The sequence below is a fragment of the Hemiscyllium ocellatum genome, chromosome 14 (assembly GCF_020745735.1).
Source record: "Hemiscyllium ocellatum isolate sHemOce1 chromosome 14, sHemOce1.pat.X.cur, whole genome shotgun sequence".
NCBI classification, from domain to species: Eukaryota; Metazoa; Chordata; class Chondrichthyes; order Orectolobiformes; family Hemiscylliidae; genus Hemiscyllium; species Hemiscyllium ocellatum.
In genome coordinates, this window is record NC_083414.1 from 16,860,426 (window position 1) to 16,879,840 (window position 19,415).

Below are 19,415 nucleotides of genomic sequence, written 5' to 3' on the forward strand. Positions count from 1 at the left end.
TCGGAGGAGCAGGAAAATCAACATTTCAGGCATAAGCCCTTCATCAGGAACAAGACTTATGAGTCAAGAGGGTAGAGAGATAAATGGGGGGAGAAGGTAGCTTAGAGTGTGATAGATAAATGAAGATGGGGGTAATGGTAAGAGAGGAGGGTGGAGTGGATTCCAGGTGGGAAGGAGATAGACCGATCATGAGGGCAGTGTCAAGTTCGGAGGTTGCTTCTGGAATAAGGTAGGGGGAGGGGAAATAAAATTAATGTGGACTTCACCAGTTTCCTCATTTCCTCTCTTCCCCCCACTTTATCCCAGGTCCAACCTTCCAACTCAGCATGCCCTTGTGACTTGTCCTAACTGTCAATCTTCCTTCCCATCTATCCACTCCACTTTTCTCTCCTATCTATCATAGATACGTGGTGATTTCCAGCATGTGCAGTCCTCACCTTCTCAGGGTATCTGCAGGCTGCTGAACAAATCCCTGATGCATTTCTAACAGACTCCTACAATGAAGAAAGAGATTACTTTCTGTTCTCATCTCATTAAGGTATTTTCAAACGCAAAAGCGGAAAACATTGGCAAGGGAGCTATGCTAAAGAGGTGCCAATTTAAGACTGAGATAAGGAAGTTCTTCTCTGAAAGGACTGAATGCATTTGGAACTCCTTGCTAGAGAGCTATGGGGATAAGGTCCTCATGTCTATTAAGTCTGGGATAGATTATTGATCAGTAGGGGAATGAAGGGTTATGGAGAATGTGAGCTACTCCAGACCAGCCATGATCCTATTGAATGGAGGAGCAGGCTTGAGAAGCCAAATGGCCTACTGCTGTTCCTATTTCTTAGTCTTAATTGGTCAAGTTCACCCATTAAGTCTAGTAATGTTTTACAATAAAGTCGAGTCTCAGAATTGAATGTTTCCAACCATACCTGTACATGTGGAATTTTGAACAGGGTTGAGTAGATTTCAGAGCTGAAAGAATGCTTAAATCCTGAGGATTTGAGTTGAACTTTAAAAAGTAGGTTGAGCAGATTGGATCAAAATTATTAGGGCAGCAAAGTAGCTGGCCTCACAGCACCAGTGACCCGGGTTTGGTTCGGTAACTGCCTGTGTAGACTTTGCACATTCTCACCCTGCCTGCATGGATTTCCTCCGACCGTCCAAAGATGTACAGGTTAGGTGGACTGGCTTTGCTGAAATGGTCTGTAATGCTCCTGGCAGGCTAGGTGGGTCAGCCATGGGAAATGTGGGGTTAAGGTCTGGATGGGATGCTGTCAATGTGGATCTGATGGGCCACTTGATGGCCCTTCCACACTACCAATTCTATGGTTGAATTCTTAAAGCATACTTTTAAGCAAATCTAGCATTTAAAACATTAAATGCTTATTTGCTGTGCTATAAACAGTTGACTCAGACAACACCTATAATTAGCAGCAGCTGCATTTATCTGTTGACAGAAAACATGCAGCATTACAACTTTTTTTCCTCCCTCAGTGGAAGATGATCCCAAAGTGCCTTCTCCAATGGATTTAAATCCACCAGAAATATTCGTTTTGAACTTTTGAGTGACAGCTATCTATTGGTTTAAAAGGCAATTCTAAATATTCTTTTGTGGATTCTTTTGCTGTTCACCCATATTTTCAAAATCTTCATTCAACAACTCAGTCATGAGATTAAAACACCACCATTTTGCAATATTTTAATAAGCTCTCTAGATACAGCATACATAATGCAAAGGCACATTCACAAAAATCCTTATTTTTTTTTCTGCACAGAGAGATTTGGAAAAGAATTTTGTTAAAAATTGTTTGCATAAAAATATGACTTGTCTGAAGCAGCAGGAGACAGATTTCAAATCTGTTGGAAACTACAAATTTTAGATCTACCAGGGTTCATTATATTATAGAGAGGGCACTTGGGAATTGCAAATGCAATTTTCTAGGAAGGGGAGACAAGGAAACGCAACTATTCAAAGCCAAACTCCTGGAGCAGGGGAGCAGAGAGATTCATTTGCAAAATCTGTTCCATTCTGACATTTGAGTGTTACCAATCAAGTATAAGTTTAAAGGTGTACATGCATGATAGCCAATCATCGCCATTTGGAGACATAATTGAATTTTAAAAAAAATTTCCTCAACTTCTCTTGGGTCCATTGGTAAAGTATGAATAAAGAGCAAAAACCACCATCCCTCTCGCCAGCTGGGTTGATAACGCATGAAAATTAAGCTTTCTTTCACAATATTGGTGTATGGTGTATAAAGAAATACATTTTTTAAATGGCAATGGGAGGATGGTGATGGGATGTAGAATAGGCTCTGGTCCATTAAAGTGCAGTACCAGCTCTGTGCAGACCCAAAGAAAACCAGTACTTGTAGGGTAACTCTGCTTCCTGAGTAAAGGTACTCAGTTCATGCGAAAAATTAACTAGAGTGTCACATTCATCAAGGTAAGATGGTTTTAAAGGCCAAATGTTTGAAGTTTTTTTGTCAAAGTAGGTGAATGTCCTTCTAATTTGTATATTGGTGAAAACAAAATTTTCACATGCAGCATCCAAATGTCAGAAGTAATTCCATATTATGTTTGTAGAAAACATGGCCATAAGCAAAGAGATTGAGTGACTGTACATGCAACCAAAGTCATAGAATTGGAGGTAGGATCAAAATCGTAATATAATTAATCGCACCATTAATGTAACAAGACTATCCTCTGTTTTCACTGTCTCATTCCTAAAATGCCCAAGGAAAGAATGCCTGTGCTATTTTATCCTCCAGTGCAACACTGAACAAATAAAACTTGATTATAAAAAGAGGAGGAAGAGGATCAACCCCAGTCAGCACTCAAGTAATCCTTCTAGTCCTACAGCAACACGGGAGAAACAGGCAGTTTTAGGCCTGAGATTTCTAAAAACAATCACAATAAAGCACCCATTGTTTTACCCTTTGGCTAGAAAAAACCCTGAAATGATTCATGTTTAACTAACCGGGAGATATAGCATAGTGGCTATGTCACTGTACTTGTACAGCAGAGGCCAAAGATAATACTTTGGGACACAAGGTCCTACTTTGACAGCCGGTAGAATTTAAATTTGTTGAGTTAAAAATAATTGGAATATAACGCCAGCTCACCAATTGCAACCATAATCAATTGTCATAAGAAAATAAAATCTGATTCACTAATATCTTTTAGAAAAGAAAATCAATCATCTTTATCCAGTCTAGCCCACAACAATGTACAAGTAGTTATTTCATAACGCGACGGTTGCATTCTTGTACAACCCGCATGATAGAAAAATGATGCTTTACAAACAGCACTTAAAATCGCATTACAGCCAACACGTTTTAGAAACAATGTCCCCAATTAGTCAATCACATTACAGCAAATTCGCATTAACAAAATGCACATTAAAGCAGAACGATCTGTAGTTGCCCTTTGAATTAGTCTAATTAGTCAGCCAGTTCAAGGGCAATTAGGGAGGGGCAAAAATGCTGGCCTTTCCAGTGATTTCCAAATTCCATAAAATACACTTGTATGGAATAATTATTTTGTACAAGTCAAATAGAATACTCAGCTTCAAATTCACTATGTATGTATGCCCTAAATAAATAACTTTAAGGCTGAAGCATCATAGATCTAGAGTAAGGCAAACATATATTAGAATGGAATTGGTTTACACACATCTAAAACATATGGAAGGAGTCACAAGAAATCCCACAAAATCCATATACTTTCCAGTGACCCAGTCAGCTGTAGATGGCCTCTGCTATACCATACAGTTTTAAATAATAGAGGTCCAAATAAACAAATGTCAATCATCATTTACACATTCTCATTCTGTTTTCATTGCATGAAAAGTGGCAAGTTTGGCAGGAAGCTAAAATTTGCAGGTTGGTTGTACTGAAGTCAGAGTGGGATAATTTTCCAGTACAAAATCAAACTTTTGGGCTTTATATAATGCTAACTAACATTTCCAAATACATAAACCTGCACACATGGCTTTTTCCAAACCCAACAACTCTCATAATGCCCATCCATTCATACTTAAAAACGAGAAACAGTGGTACAAAACGTAGGTAGAAAATTACAAAATATTACCTACTTATTTTTGTGCTTTTCTTCTTTTTTGCAAAATTAAAATCATTTGAAATGTTTAATCAATTTCATCGTAATATAGTTTGAATGAGGGACCAAATTTACAAGTTCACTCTGCAAGACAAGGGGTCAAGTGGAGACAATCATATTAATTTACTTAATCCAGTGGCGGCATCACTCCATAGCAGTAAGCTTTTTGTGAACCTATGCTGCAGGTTATATTCTCCTTTATAATTTTGAATGTTGACTTTGAGAAATGAAAATTAAATAAAAAGCAAACACAGCAATGGGAACTGTGCACGTATGCAACATTAAAAAGGCCCCATGATTGTTTACACAATTGAGAAAACCCTGTTGAATGTAATTTATAATCACAGTGACCAGAAACATTAAAGTATGCAGAGGTCTGACATGATGATGGTTTTGGTTTCTCAAAGTACATCAGCTCTTTTATCCCGGACTTTGTTTCTTGCCTTGGTCCTTGCTTTAAAGGCCGCAGAGTTGTACAAATGCTGTTTCAGGAAAAGATGGAAATCAAAAATTACTCTTACAAATATATAAAATAAAAATCGTGATAGGAATAATCCATTGGGTTTTAAAAACAAAACATCTTAACTGGCAACCTCTTGCTAGATGCTTCTGAAAAATAGCATCTTGTAGAGCATTTCCTCAGTAAATTAGACCAGCGTACTTTTAAAAGGATTAGTTTCATATATTTTAATCAACCTGCTGAGATGCATGATGACCTCTGAAGCCAGTTCCAACAAGCCAGTAAGCCAGAACAAAAACAAAACTATATATAAAAAAAAAGGTTCACAAAAGCAATTAACGCCAAAAAAAGGTCTGTTATGGCCCAATCATTATAGAGAGATTCAAGAAACAAGACATAAAGGAAACCATAAGCAAATAATTCAAACTGCATCCTAATTATTGTACATTCTGTAAACTGGATGTATAGAATAATTACTAAAGATGTAACACTCAAATTGCTGAACAATGACTGCACTGGAGGGATCTCCACACAAGGAGGAAAAGAATAGAGGAAGGGCAATTGTAAAGTCATGCCATAGTTCTCAGATGCAATTTCTAGTCAATTACCGAATAATTTTATATTTGAATTGAATTTCAAGTGTGTTAGGCTACCTAGTCAACAACTATTTGCTGATCAAAATTCTGCCTGAGAGTAGTTCTAAATCACAGTGGATCCATTTTCAAGTGATATAGGAATCATCCATGCCAGCTTTGCAACTGGAGTTAGAGGGAAATGGAAAAGGTACGCAAATAGCTTAAACATTTCAAATCAGATAAGATGAGTAAAATGTATAGGTCACGTTATATTTAAATATCTAGGGAGACATCCAAACTTACCTTTTCAAATCTTGAAATTTTATTTGCCCTGATAGTAGCAGCATCTAACATTAGAGGTGGACCCAGTTCAAAGATGTCCCGCAGCAATTCGTTATGCTTCAAAATGAAATGTTAAATGAAGTTGAATGATGAGTTGAAGGCATATTTTGACATGTTCTTAAAATTATGAAGTTAGTGCATTTTCTTAACATTTTACATATAATGAGTAGTACAATTTTGTATATTTAGCAGTTTACAAGCTTCAAGATATCCTGAGAACACCAATCAGGAGCCAAACCAATTACTCCATTCAAAAAATAAAGATCAAAAAACGATGTTTTTAATTTTATTAAAGGCAAGACAAAACTTGTAGGATTTCTCATCACTCAGTACAGCCCTCTTGGTCCCCATAACTAAAGAAGCTCCTCAACAATGACTGCTTACAATGGTCTCAGCAGCCAGTTTAACAGCACCAGTTTGAGGCCTTCGAGAAAATTTCTGAACACAGTATCAAGTCTAACAAGCAACAAGTTCTCCCTATAATATCTGAATGATATAGTCCTGAACCAGACAGTCAAAAGGTCCTAAATGGAACCAGGTCTGTGTGAAGATCAAATTAACTGGCCTGTGTCTATGGCAGCCATTAGGATTATTATTAGAAGGGAAGGAAAACAGTGAGCTCCTGCTTATGATTCCATATTAGAATCTACCTATGTTCGTGTCAAATACACATTCCAATAGCTAGTGATCATATCAAGTAATTCCAACCAAATCAGCTTCACTTAATTTATTTAGCATTTCCCCTTTTTTACCTGAAGATGGTGCCTGATACCAGATCCAAGAATCTCCTTGAAGGCATCATAGACTCTTCTTTTAACCCAACTATCTATGCAAAGGCACTCAATCCCAAACTTGATTGTTTCCTCTGGACACTCTTCATCCTGCAAAGAAACAGAAATTTATCATTGAGAAATTACTTCTGATTCCACATTGAAGCATGTGATGCTGCTCCTTTAACAAGGTTGTGTTATCCTTGGCTTTTGATTCAGAGAGGTTGTAAAAGACACAGACTCCGAAAAGTCGAATTTTGAAGGGTCTTAGGACCAATTTGATTATAGCTAACCGATACTGCCTCAGGCAAAAGGCTTTTATGTTTAAAAAAAACACTTGTACAATCAAAGGGGAGTGGCCAGTTCTTCCAGCTTAGCTTTACTCTGGTTTGATTTGGTTTTTGGGTATGCTGGCTATTGACTGAAAGCGGTCAGGCAGTTGAAAAAGCTGCTGGATCCAAAGAAGCAGACCCAGACTGAACCTCCTCTCTCTATGACTGTAGGAACTCCTGTTCTCCCCTGTACAAACTGGACCTTGAGTTAACCTTTTGTGCCAAGAGATGTTTATGGGGATTGTTGCAAGTACTTGGAACAGCATCATTAAATTGGGATGATGTTGGGTTTTCGGATAGGTTAAATTATTCTGTATTCTGTTCTCTTTAGTTTGGGTTTCATTCAGTAATCTTGTAAATTAATTCTGTTTATTTAAAACTAGGTGGTTTGACCAACTGCACCCCGTGGAATATGTGTTACACCTGCTTAAAACAACTATAAAATTTAGAGTCTGGGCTATTTTCTTGAAATGTTTTGAGAGGGTCTGGCCTGGTCCATAATGAGCACAACCAATGCAACACATGGATTAGGTTTACATCTGCACAGCTGTCCTATCTTTCTACAAATCTCTGACAACTTCCCTCTTAAGAGTAGTAATAGCCAAAATACTTTTTTCTAAAATGAAAAACTACTTGGGATAAATTCTTTTGCTGATAGATCACCAAGAAACAAGCTCAGAGTTGGTTTATGTTTACAATTAATTATTTAAAGTCCTTGAAAGTACATTGCATAGTCTCTTCAGTGCAAAAGAGCTCAACATATCTGTAGAAAGCAAAATCGATCTCCAATTATTTAGCAATGTTAAATAACAAGTTCTAACATCTACTAGAGTTTAGCTTATGTAGTATGGAAGCCACTTCAGTGAATACACAATGTTAGAACTCACTTTCTGGCACCTGTTATCCAAGTTGGGCAAGTAATAATGTCAGTCAGTAATGTTTGCATGCAATTAGTCCTTAAAAAAAACTCACTAGCAATGGAAAGTTTCAGGTCTTTCCAAGTGGCGACACAGCTCAGTCAGGAGTTTTTCCAATCTTATCTTTTCCAGCAAATATTTTACTAGCAAATAAATCTCTAGTTAGCTATGCATTTGGTAAGCGATAACACCAAGAAATACACCAGCTTACACAAGTAATTTATGAGAATAGAACTGAATAAGCAGGCATCCAAATTCATGGAGAGCTGAGGATAATTCTTTATGTTCCTAAAGGCAGGGGAACTACACTATAGGACCCTCCTATTATCAATTCAAACAGAAAACAGTTAGAACTGACGTTTATACAGTAAAAATCAGTTTGTGGTAACGATTAATTCATGCAGACAAGTTCAAAGCCACTGATTTTCAGTCTCAATGGAGGTGGTACAAAGAATGGGCAACCAAACTGCACAGGAAGGTGGTGTGGTAATTTAGCAATTTAGCTGTTGTAAAATGAGAAGACAGACATCTCATTAAGAGATATTATATTTTCAAATTCATCTCCACTCCAACTATTTAGGCCTTAAGAAAACTAGCAGGTAAATGAGGTAAGATGGCTGAATCTATAAAGTGCTTTTACAACACTGTTGGCAATTTGAGAAGGACAATTTTTTGGGGAAACTCATTCCTCCAGACATCCTAGTGGCAAAATAACACATATACAGAAAATGCCTCCAGACTAAAACAGGTTCTGCTTTGCACATAATACATTTAATACATTAAGGCATCAATGGACTTTTTTAAAAAATTGGAATGACATAGAATTTTCTTTAAAACTTTACTGTACAAAGCCATACATCACTAATTTCTACCCACGAAATATCAATAAAGCTTCAACTCTGTCTCCAATTTAACCTAATGAAAACATCAGCATAATCAAGATAGATCAAGTTTTGAAAGTCAATAAATCCAAGCATCTACAATTTTGCATGAATAGTTTATTTTGATCTATTGGTCTCCTCCTCGTTGGTTAGAAAGCACAGTACCCATCTTTCTGTGGGTGGTAATTTGAACAAAACCTACCTCAATGAAATGCAAGACATCTCGGAAAATGGAACGCTGTTTTCGTCGGTCATTTTTTGCTCTGTGTTTGTTACTGTCGGTTGCCAAGCCCTTCAGCTTTTCACAAAGTTGATCAGTCCCTTCGTACAAAAAGTCCTTTGAAAATAAAACCACAAGAAATCAAAAATTAATGTTCAACATTGGAATGGCTAATTCATTGAATTGCATACGCGAAGCCAGCATTAGACCATACAGAATATCTGTGCTTCCAAAGACACAAATAGGAATAATCATAAACCCAATTGATAATTGTCACTGTGTTGCACTGCAGATTTTCTTTTGATATTCAAACCTCAGTACAACCTAGAAGGGTCTCAATAAATTCCGGTGAAAAGAGTAAACCCTCATTCATTATGAATTCCATAAAATGAGGTCTAAGAAAACTGGTTTTTAAACACACGATTCCCGTGCACCAAATTCAATATGTATCGGTGGGACAAGCATGTCATCTGGTTCATTCACCCACAATATTAAATCATGAAGTCAATTGCTTGTAACCAGTCATGACAATATTTTGTTTGCGAGTTTTGAGAAGATTTGTAGCTCAGGCTGAAGTTCTGGATGTAGGCTTGCTACTGAGCTAGAAGGTTCGTTTTTAGACGTTGTTTCATCACCATACTAGGTAACATCATCAGTGAACCTCCAGATGAAACACTGGTGGCATGGCTCGCGTTCTATTTATGTGTTTAGGTTTCCTTAGGTTGGTGATGCCATTTCCTGTTCTTTTTCCTAAGGGGTGGTAAATGGAATTCAAGTCAATGTGCTTCTAGGAATTCTCGTATGTGTATTTTTGGCTTGTCCTAGGATGAATGTCTTGTCCCACTCAAAGTGATGTCCTTCCTCATCTGTACGTAAGGATACTAGTGAGAGTGGGTTATGTCTTTTTGTGCCTAGTTGATGTTTATGTATCCTGGTGGCTAGTTTTCTGCCTGTTTATCCAATGTAGTGTTTGTTACAGTTCTTGCAAGGCATTTTGTAAATGACATTAGTTTTGCTTGTTAAGAAAGAAAATAAATTATAAAGTAGAAGATAAGCACAGAGTCAACTCAATTAAATACTCAATGCAAACACTACTTCAACTTCCCCAAGGGGCAGGTTTGTCAATCTAAGGTACACCATGAGGGGCAAAAAAGTAGACAGGAAAAGCTCATGAACATTTGAATATTTAATACATAAATAGTACAACAACAAGCTGGGAGTTTTTGTTGCAAACGTTTCGTCCCCTTTCTAGGTGACATCCTCAGTGCTTGGGAGCCTCCTGTGAAGCACTTCTGTGCTGATTCCTCTGGCATTTATAGTGGTTTGTCTCTGCCGCTTCCGGTTGTCAGTTGCTATCCACTGTAGTGGCCGGTATATAGGGTCTAGGTTGATATGCCTGTTGATAGAATTTGTGGATGAGTGCCATGCCTCTAGGAATTCCCTGGCTGTTCTGTTTGGCTTGCCCTGTAATAGTGGTGTTGTCCCAATCGAATTCATGTTGTTTGTCCTCTGGATGTATGGCTACTAAGGATAGCTGGTCGTGTCATTTCGTGGCTAGTCGGTGTTCATGGATGCGGGTTGTTAGCTGTCTTCCTGTTTGTCCTATGTAGTGTTTTGTGCAGTCCTTGCATGGGATTTTGTACACTACATTGTACACTAGCAAAACCAATGTAGTGTACAAATTCCCATGCAAGGACTGCACAAAACACTACATAGAACAAACAGGAAGACAGCTAACAACCCGCATCCATGAACACCAACTAGCCACGAAATGACATGACCAGCTATCCTTAGTAGCCATACACTCAGATGACAAACAACATGAATTCGATTGGGACAACACCACTATTATAGGGCAAGCCAAACAGAGAACAGCCAGGGAATTCCTAGAGGCATGGCACTCATCCACAAATTCCATCAACAGACATATCGACCTGGACCCTATATACTGGCCACTGCATTGGACAGCAACTGACAACCGGAAGCGGCAGAGACAAACCACTATAAATGCCGGAGGAATCAGCACAGAAGCGCTTCACAGGAGGCTCCCAAGCACTAAGGATGTCACCTAGAAAGGGGACGAAATGTTTGCAACAAAAACTCCCAGCTCAGCGAACAGAACCACAACAGCGATCAGCTGAGCTACAAATCTTCTCACAAACTGAGTACAACAACAATTTCATGAAGTATAATTTCTTTGCAGGAATACAGACAACACAAAGACCTCCTTACTTGATCAATCTTGCGTGCCAATTCAAACAGAAGCGCTATAGCTTCCCCAGCTGCTATTCGCAAGGTCACACTATCACTGCACAGGAGACCAGGTAACTTGGGCAGATGACTGGAAAATATACGTAAAAATTGGTTACTATAATATTTCTGACAGAGCAAAACGACAAGGTTATATTAAATGCAATGAAATTTGATTTTCTTGACATGATACGATTAACCTGAGCCACAATGAACTGTGCGCTAGCAGTAACAGGGCGTAAGTCGAGACTCTCGATCCCCCAATAGGATGCTGTTCTAACTTTAGCTGTCTCATGTATTTGAAGTTACAAAGTTGCATATCTTCACATGTTTCTCTTTAGGCAAGTGGAGAGTAAAGGCCATTTACCCTTAGCACTCCTCACGTACTGGTTAATGGCCAGCTGTATTGCTGCATTTGTACAGGTGTGGAAGTGGGCTTCTGTCTACATAGTTAAAAAGTAACAAGCTGTCTAGCTACTACAGAAAGCACACATGATAGGATTGCAAAGAAGAAACAAACTGAACAGTTCAGTTGCTGTACCATTAGTTGACTGGATCCTTTCCTAATGTCAAACATGCATGAAAAATTCAGATTCTATCAGGGGCAGAACTTTTAATTACCTTTGGTTTATTAACCAAAGGAGGAGCTTGGTGTCAGGGATGAGAGTGCAAAGGGAAAAAGCTTCATTTACACTGAAGTTCCTTCCTCATAGAATAACATATGAAAGGATGATTCATTCTCTGAGGAATTTAAGGGATGCACAAGATATTTTTGATATTTTTCCAAAAACAGCTCTTCCTAATGTCATCACATTTACAGAAGTATTAATGATCAATTTACATACCATAAATGACTCAAAATATGAATATGCATACAGGCAACAGACCTATATCAGTGATCATTCACACTTACTTTTCTAAGAGCTTCTGAATTTTGGAGGTTGGACAGATCGTAACCAGTAAGGACCAGGACTGCAGAGCATTGTAGTGAAGAACTTGAGTCTGAGAATTATGGGAGGGAACTAATCCATCTCCCTTTATATATGAAGCACTGAAGACGCTCTCCAAACAGGCCAGGCAAGATGCAAGGTCCTGAAATAAATATATAAAATTGTATACATAAGAAATAGTAAGAAACAAACAAGGAGACTCATGAAACACATTGGAAGTGTGTTGTGTCCATTTCCTGATGTTAATGCATAAACTGTCTACCGAGAGGAGGAATTCTGGTTTAGGAAGGAGTAATTTCATTATAAAGGTTTCTGCTTTTAACTCCCCAAAGCTTAGTTTGTAAATATGATTATTCAACACTTTTCATATTTTGATCACTATCTAGTTCCAGATTCCCAAGATTTAAAGTGAAAATCAGCTGAAGATCACTGACAATTCTGAACAATCTCAACAGCTGAATTCCAGTGTTAGCTATCCGTGGAGATAGTAAAAATCCACAAACAGAACACTCGATGATTAGGTGCAGTTTTGAACGAATCTTTATTACAGATCGGAATATTCATGAATCACTCCTGGAGGTTATTACTAGCAACTTATCTAAGTCACTAAATCAACCAAATAGTGATTCAATTCAGCATTTCAAATGGTGAAACCCAAATTCCTGAAATAGGATTATATAGGAATAATAAATAGGGGCAAATATCATTTACATGGTGGTTCAACAGAAATTAAATGTCTCATGTTGCATATACTAACTACTAATGCTCTTCAGCATCTAACTGGTTATTAAGACACGTTCAACGAACCAGGATTGATGCAAGATACATTTTTCATGAATCAAACCAAAGCATTAGATGCAGCAGTCAGACAATCACAGACAGTTCACAAAATTAGAATCAACTGTTAACTGGATCAGATTATCTAATGTCTTATACCAAAAAAATCAAAAAATTCTCTCCCAGGAAAGTCAGTTGTCATGTACCTGCTAGCAGATGTTTTCATAAACTACTTTAAGCCATTTAAGTAAAAAAAAACCTGTACATTTAAAGTTATGAAATTACAAAATTTTAACTAATCTGAGTCAGTTAGCTCAGATGACGGGACAGCTCATTTGCAATGCAGGGTGAGCCAATACTGCAGGTTCAATTCCTGCACTGGCTGAAATTACTGTGAAGATCCTGCCTTCTCAACCTCACACTTTGCTGGAGATGGTGACTTGCAGATTGAACACCACTTGACATCTCTCTCTAATGAGCGAGCATCCTTAAGGTCCCTTGTGACTATGATGACTTTATAATTAAAATACAAAAGAATGATGCTGCTACCATTGCATTTATAGTGGATCAACTTAAAAGGCTGGAGAAACAGGCAAAATAATAACAGAAAAAGGAAATAGCAGATATGTTAAGCAAATATACTTTGTTTATCTTCAAATCAGAAGGAACAAAGCACATAACAGAAATAGTGGAATACCCAAGAGAAAATTAGATTGGGGAACTTCAAGGAGCATTAAGAGAAAGTACTGGGTCTAGACGCCGACATCTCTCACACACCCAACAGCCTACATCCTAGGTGCACTGACTGTGAAATTTCAAACTGTCTTTGATTCTAGTGACACCGCTGTTCGTGGAAAACAGAAATGACAGACCAGTTGCAGCCTTACATTAACCATCAGCAAAAGGCTGGAATTCAAGAAGCAACGTAATTAGAAAATCATAATGTAATTAAACATAACCAACATGTTGTGTGAAAGGAAATTGGATTTGACAAATCTACTGGACATCTTCAAAAAAATAACAAGCAGGATAGAAGCCAGGGAAATAGTAGATATGTATATTTGGATTTCTGAAAGGCTTTTGATGACGTGCCAGATAAGACAAAGCTTGTTGGGTTAGAAGTAATGCAACACATTGTGGATCATGGATTGCTTCAAAAGCAAAAAAAACAAGAATAAACGGACAAAGATGGCAGGCTGTTACTAGTGGGTTGATAAACATTAGCAGTGAGATTTCAGCTAATTTCATCGAGCAGGACAACAGATACATGGGTGCAGCACATACCAGTTTTGCTTTGACCCAGTCTCCATCCTGATTTGGAAATACGTCACCATTCCTTCAGCATTGCTGGGTCAAAGTCCTGGAACTCCTTCCCTAACAATACCATGGGTGCACCTGCACCAAATGAAGGTACCAGCTCATCATTATTTTCACAAGGGCAACTAGGGATGGGTAATAAATGCTTGCCCAGCCAATGATTCCAACACCCCATGAATGAACAACAAAGAAAACAAGTTTTTTTTATCTGTATTAGTTACCAATTGAATGTACCAAGTATATCCAGGTTTTCTGATGATAAAAAGGTAGCTTAGAAAGCAAGCTACGAGAACACAATGAAATCTGTGAAGGGACTGAGACAGTTTAAGTGAATGGGCAAGGTGGCAGCAAATGAATGAAATTCAGATAATCCAAACAAGAGCGCAAGGTCCAGATGCTTGGCTAAATGGTGTAATCTGGCATTCAGTTATCCGAACAAAGTACTCCCTACCTGTGTCGTTTGGATAACTGCAGTTCCTCTGTACTGTATAATGATATCACTGTATACTAAACAAAGTTAACATGCAGATATAACATATACTTAGGAATGTAATTCACTGAATCTGCCAATTTCCGCATCCTTAGAATTACCATTTGACCAGAAACTGAACAGGATCAAGCATATAAATACTGTGGCTGCAACAGCAGGTCAGACGCCAAGAATTCAGTAGTGGGGAACTCACTTTCTGTCTCCCAGTGACTGTCCATCACCTACAAGGCAAAACTCAGCATAATGATGGAATACACCCACCTGCTGAGGTGCAGCTCCAATGAAACTTCAGAGGTTCAGCACCACCTCGGAACACATCTATCACTTTCAATATTCACCACTTCACCATCAGCACACTGCATTAGCACTGTGTGACATCTACAAGATGTACTGAAGCAATACATCAAAATTCCTTCTCAATCGCACTAATTATAAGAGATATTGGAAAATAGTATTTTAGGACTACACATTTCATCCAAATTTAATGTGGATTGTTGAGCAGAAAAAAAATGACAGGAAAAACAAGTTTGAAGCAATGCGGAGGTAGAACACAAAATTAGACAATCAAGGTGTCTCCTGGAGAACATAAGAAACATCCTTTTGAGCCTGTTCCACCATTTGGTAAGACCATAGCTGATCTTTGACCTCAAAAGATCTTTACCACCCACACTGCCACCTTCTCCAGAACGACTCGAAGGAGATGAAGTCAAAACTCAGTAAATCTTGCTGCTATTGAGACTCCTTTAGTCAGATTATCCTGGTCTCCATTCCCATGGATGTACTTGCCTCAGTTTGAAAAGAGGTGCAACAAAGGTTCAATAGATTGTAGACAGCCCTTTCATTCCAGGGCCAATCTACAAAGTACTTAAAATACCCGTACTTAATATTCATTCCAATTGCAAATGCTAAGGTTTCAATTGCATAACCTCGATCAAGTTGTGCCAGAAACACTGAATTATCTTCTATGTATTTTCAATGTCTTACACCTTTAAATCAGACTGTTTTATTTTAAATTCAATTTTTTTCACAAACTATGTACAATTTACCCCAAGGTGGCTCGACTTAATTTAGAAAGAATATGCCAAATGTTGTGAAAATGTCCCTGATCCACAGAATATTTGGCAAAACTCTTGAAGACATAAATTTAACATCATGCAATTTTATACTAAGCATGATTAATTACATTCCACAAATACCACTTCCATATTTGGACAGGAATATATGAACTAGCCCAACTCTGGTCCATATACAGGAATGAATTTTTTTTTAGGATCAACTATGAACCTCAAATCTCAAAATGAGGAACATTGTACAGTAAAGTACACTTAATATATTATTCAATAAAAAATTGCTAACTCAATAAATCAAGTATCTCTTTGCTTAGGAAAATAATTAAGACTCACCTCTGCTTCATTAGCAGCAATGTAACAGCATGTTCCCAGAGCAACGGCTGTCTAAACAAAGCAATAACATACATTAAGTAACAAACAGACAAATATACTTCGCAGTTGAAAGGTTAGGTCGGTGAAGTTTTAGCTTTTTAATCATGTTCACCAATGTCAAATTAACAAACCTGTACTGGCACTGAGGCACCCTGAAATCTTTAGTTAGGACAATGCAAAAGATGCACTGTATGTGTAGGGCAATGAGTGCACACTACTTAGGGACTTTTGATAATTTTACTCCTTTGGACCAACTACATCTTTTACAATGATAGTAATTTCAGTTTTACAGTCATACCGGATTCTCAGAGCTGTAAACATATTAATTCAACTGGCATTGATCAAATTGATGCCATTTTTTAGATATGTCAGTAGTTCCATACCATAAATCAGAACAAGCCAGACTTCATATCAGCTCGAAACAAACCTATTCCCAGCCATTTCAAAAACAGGTTAAAGAAACCTGTGCTATTGGAATGATAGTTAAATCCTTGTAACAATATTTATACACTTTCCTTTTCACAAATATAGTGCCAACAATATGTTACCACAATTTTAAAAATGAGAAAATGTAACTATGGTGCCAAGTTGCACTAATTTGGCAGTGTAATGCCCATTGTTCAAAATCAATCTGTTCTTAGAATCACGTAGGATTCGTATTTCATCAGCAAAGATTGATACTGATATTTGTTCTACAAAACCAAATTCGATGTTTTTAGACTTTAATGCCTTCAGCTACCTTATTTTAAGTCAAGAGTAAAGTGGTGCTGGAAAAGCATAGCAGGTCAGGCAGCATCTAAGGAGCAGGAAAATCGATGCCCATCATCGGGAATGAGGCAGGGAGCCTCCGGGGTGGAGAGATAAATGGGTGGAGGTGCAGGATGGGGCTGGGGAGAAGGTGCTAAGAGTACAATAGGTGGATGGAGGTGGGGACAAAGGTCGTAGGTCAGAGAGAAGGGTGGAGCGGATAGGTGGGAAGGAAGATTGGCAGGTAGGACAGGTCAAGAGGATGGTGCCGAGCTAGCAGGTTGGAACTGGGGTGAGGGGAGAGGAAGTAAGGAAACTGGTGAAGTCCACATTGATGCCGAGGTTGAAGTATTCCGAGGTGGAAGGTGAGGCGTTCTTCCTCCAGGCATCGGGTGGTGAGAGAGTGGCAGTGGAGGAGGCCCAGGACCTGCAGGTTCCTGGCAGAGTGGGAAGGGAGAGTTAAAATGTTATAAGCCATTCTTTATGCATGGGTCTGATAATAGTCAATTTCGGGCAGTCACAGTACCCTACTCAGGAACAAGAATGTTGTGAATCAAATCAGAAGCATCAGACATTGTGTGGTGACATTTTGAACATTTATAGATTTTGACAGATGCTGATGCAGATATGGTGACCTACAAACAAGGCAGTAAATTTTATGCTGATTCACGTGATTATTGCATAGGTTGGTGGAGACAGGTACAATGCTCAAACCCGTCAGAGCTCAATTAAATTCAGTCCGTGCTCTGTCCTATGATCTTTTGTTTTGTCAACCTAGTTTACTCTGTACCTAGCTGCTGATGACCATGGGATTAATCACAGAGAATACCAAATAATAAGACAAATCCAGCATTCTATGTTATTTATATGTCTGTGACAAAAAACAATGATAGGATTTTCTGGAATTGTGACAATTGGTGCTGGTATCTGTTTTCTGAGAGCCCCAAAGCAAAAACATGGAACAGTTAAATTAAACAGAACATCTGACTCTGTCTAAAATTCATTTACCAAAAACACTGAGCTGCACAAACTGTTGGTTGTGACCCTCAGTGGGGTTAGCAATGAAAATTTTGGGATTGAAAGCTCCAGTGCAGCAATGGATGCTGTGTGGCCTTTAAATCACAAATCACGCATTTTCTTTTCACAGAGCCTATGGCCGAACTGCCTGATCTTGTTGGGCTTAGTTGGGTCTTAAAAAGTAACGTTGGTGCTCTTTGCTTTATAACCCTGTGGATTCAGTAGCTTTCAATCCTACTTCTCTCAAGCTTTCTTTTATCCACATACTCAGGAATGGGAACTTGACAACTTTCAGGTACCAAAATGGGTCCACGGTGGGAAAAAGTTAGGGAAGCGCTGTGCTCACAGCTGATACTTTGTTCAAAACTTCAGCAATCTACAAGGATCAACTCAGAACTATGACAGAGTACTGTCCAATTGCCTGAATGAGTGCAGCTTCAATACTCAAGAAGCTTAATACCATCTGGGAACAAAGCTGTCCCACTGATTGGCACCACATCAATAAACATACACTTCCTCCATCACCAATACTCAGTAACAGCAATACGTACCATTTACAAGATGCAGAAATTCACCAAAGCTCCTTAGACAATAGCTTCCAAACCCACAGACTCTTCTATCTAGGACAAGGACAGCTGATACACAGGCTCACGACCACCTACAAGTTCCCCTCTAAGCCAGTCAGCATCCGGACTTGGAAATAAATCACCATTCCTTCACTGTCGTGAAGGAACTCGATGCCTAGCAGATTTGTTGTTCTATGTACACCAAAGGAACTGCAATGGTTCAAGAAGGTAGCTTGTTCTGAAGGACAACCAGCGTTGGACAATAAATGCTGGCCTCGCCAAGGATGATCATATTCTATTAACGAATTTTAAAAAACTTCAGCAATGAGAGGAAAAGTAACTTTGGATAGGAATCAACTGAGTGATTATAGGTCCCAGAGCAAGACTGTCCAAACCTTACTCACAGGGGGCTACAAATCTCTGCCGCATTGAGGGCTATTAGGTAAGCAAATTCAAAAAGATTAGCAAATTTCAGGAATAAACAATTCCAAAGCAATAACTCTGTCAATAAATTGAGTATTGAACAAAGTTTACCATTAAAAAGTGCCAAGCCAGAATTAAACTAAAAAAAATTTCCTCTCTGGTTAAGAAACAGACCTTGAAAGAAAAAGACTAACCACTGGTGCTGATCACCAGAGGAGTAGGCGAGGACTGAGGCCAAGCCAAAGAACTGGACTTAATGATCAATGATCATAGTGGGGTTCAATCTAAAGTGGCCTTAGTAGAATTCAATTGAAATAGGAGTTGGGTTGCTTTTCACCTGTCTTGGGGTTTCCACCCAGCCAACTCTGCTATTGAATCTCCCCCTCTCCCTCGCAGCAAGTCAGTGTGGACCCAACAGCCATTCTCCATTGCAGGTCCCCACTCACACCCACCCAGAAAAGCCCCAGTCAGCCAGCAAACTATTCACTACCCACTCAGTTCCCAAAAATCGACACACCTATTCAACCCGTGATTTGCCAGCGAGCCAGTAAATCACCTAATTTTGCAGCACATGAGAGAGGGGAGAGCAGCTTTTTACAAAGGCCGGGCAAGTTATATAGGAGCACATGAGCTGCTTGTTCGACAAACCTGCACTGGTCTTAAGGAAAAGGCAGGGTGGAAGAATGCACAATACCACAACTGTCTTGTGTCCCAGAATCTTTTACAGTAAGCTCTACAGGACGAATCACTCATTTCTGAAATATACTTTATTACCACAAATTTAATATCAAATTTAAATTACTTTTAAAATAGTAATCTCTCAATATTCTTG

At 38.6% G+C, this 19,415-nt stretch overlaps 1 protein-coding gene across 2 annotated transcripts in view; it reads right to left on the reverse strand.

Moving 5' to 3' along the window:
- Nucleotides 1-1,729: 1,729 nt before the first annotated feature.
- The window catches only part of ifrd2 (interferon-related developmental regulator 2), a 38,158-nt gene continuing 20,472 nt past the window's right edge, over nt 1,730-19,415 (reverse strand). For both annotated transcript variants that reach the window (XM_060835413.1, XM_060835414.1), the window contains 7 exons: nt 15,792-15,842; nt 11,768-11,946; nt 10,837-10,945; nt 8,587-8,721; nt 6,237-6,365; nt 5,446-5,541; nt 1,730-4,589 (listed from right to left, as the gene is read on the reverse strand). In XM_060835413.1, the coding sequence (XP_060691396.1) occupies nt 4,509-4,589; nt 5,446-5,541; nt 6,237-6,365; nt 8,587-8,721; nt 10,837-10,945; nt 11,768-11,946; nt 15,792-15,842 (780 nt within the window). In that variant the 3' untranslated portion in view covers nt 1,730-4,508. The remainder of the gene's footprint in view (nt 4,590-5,445; nt 5,542-6,236; nt 6,366-8,586; nt 8,722-10,836; nt 10,946-11,767; nt 11,947-15,791; nt 15,843-19,415) is intronic.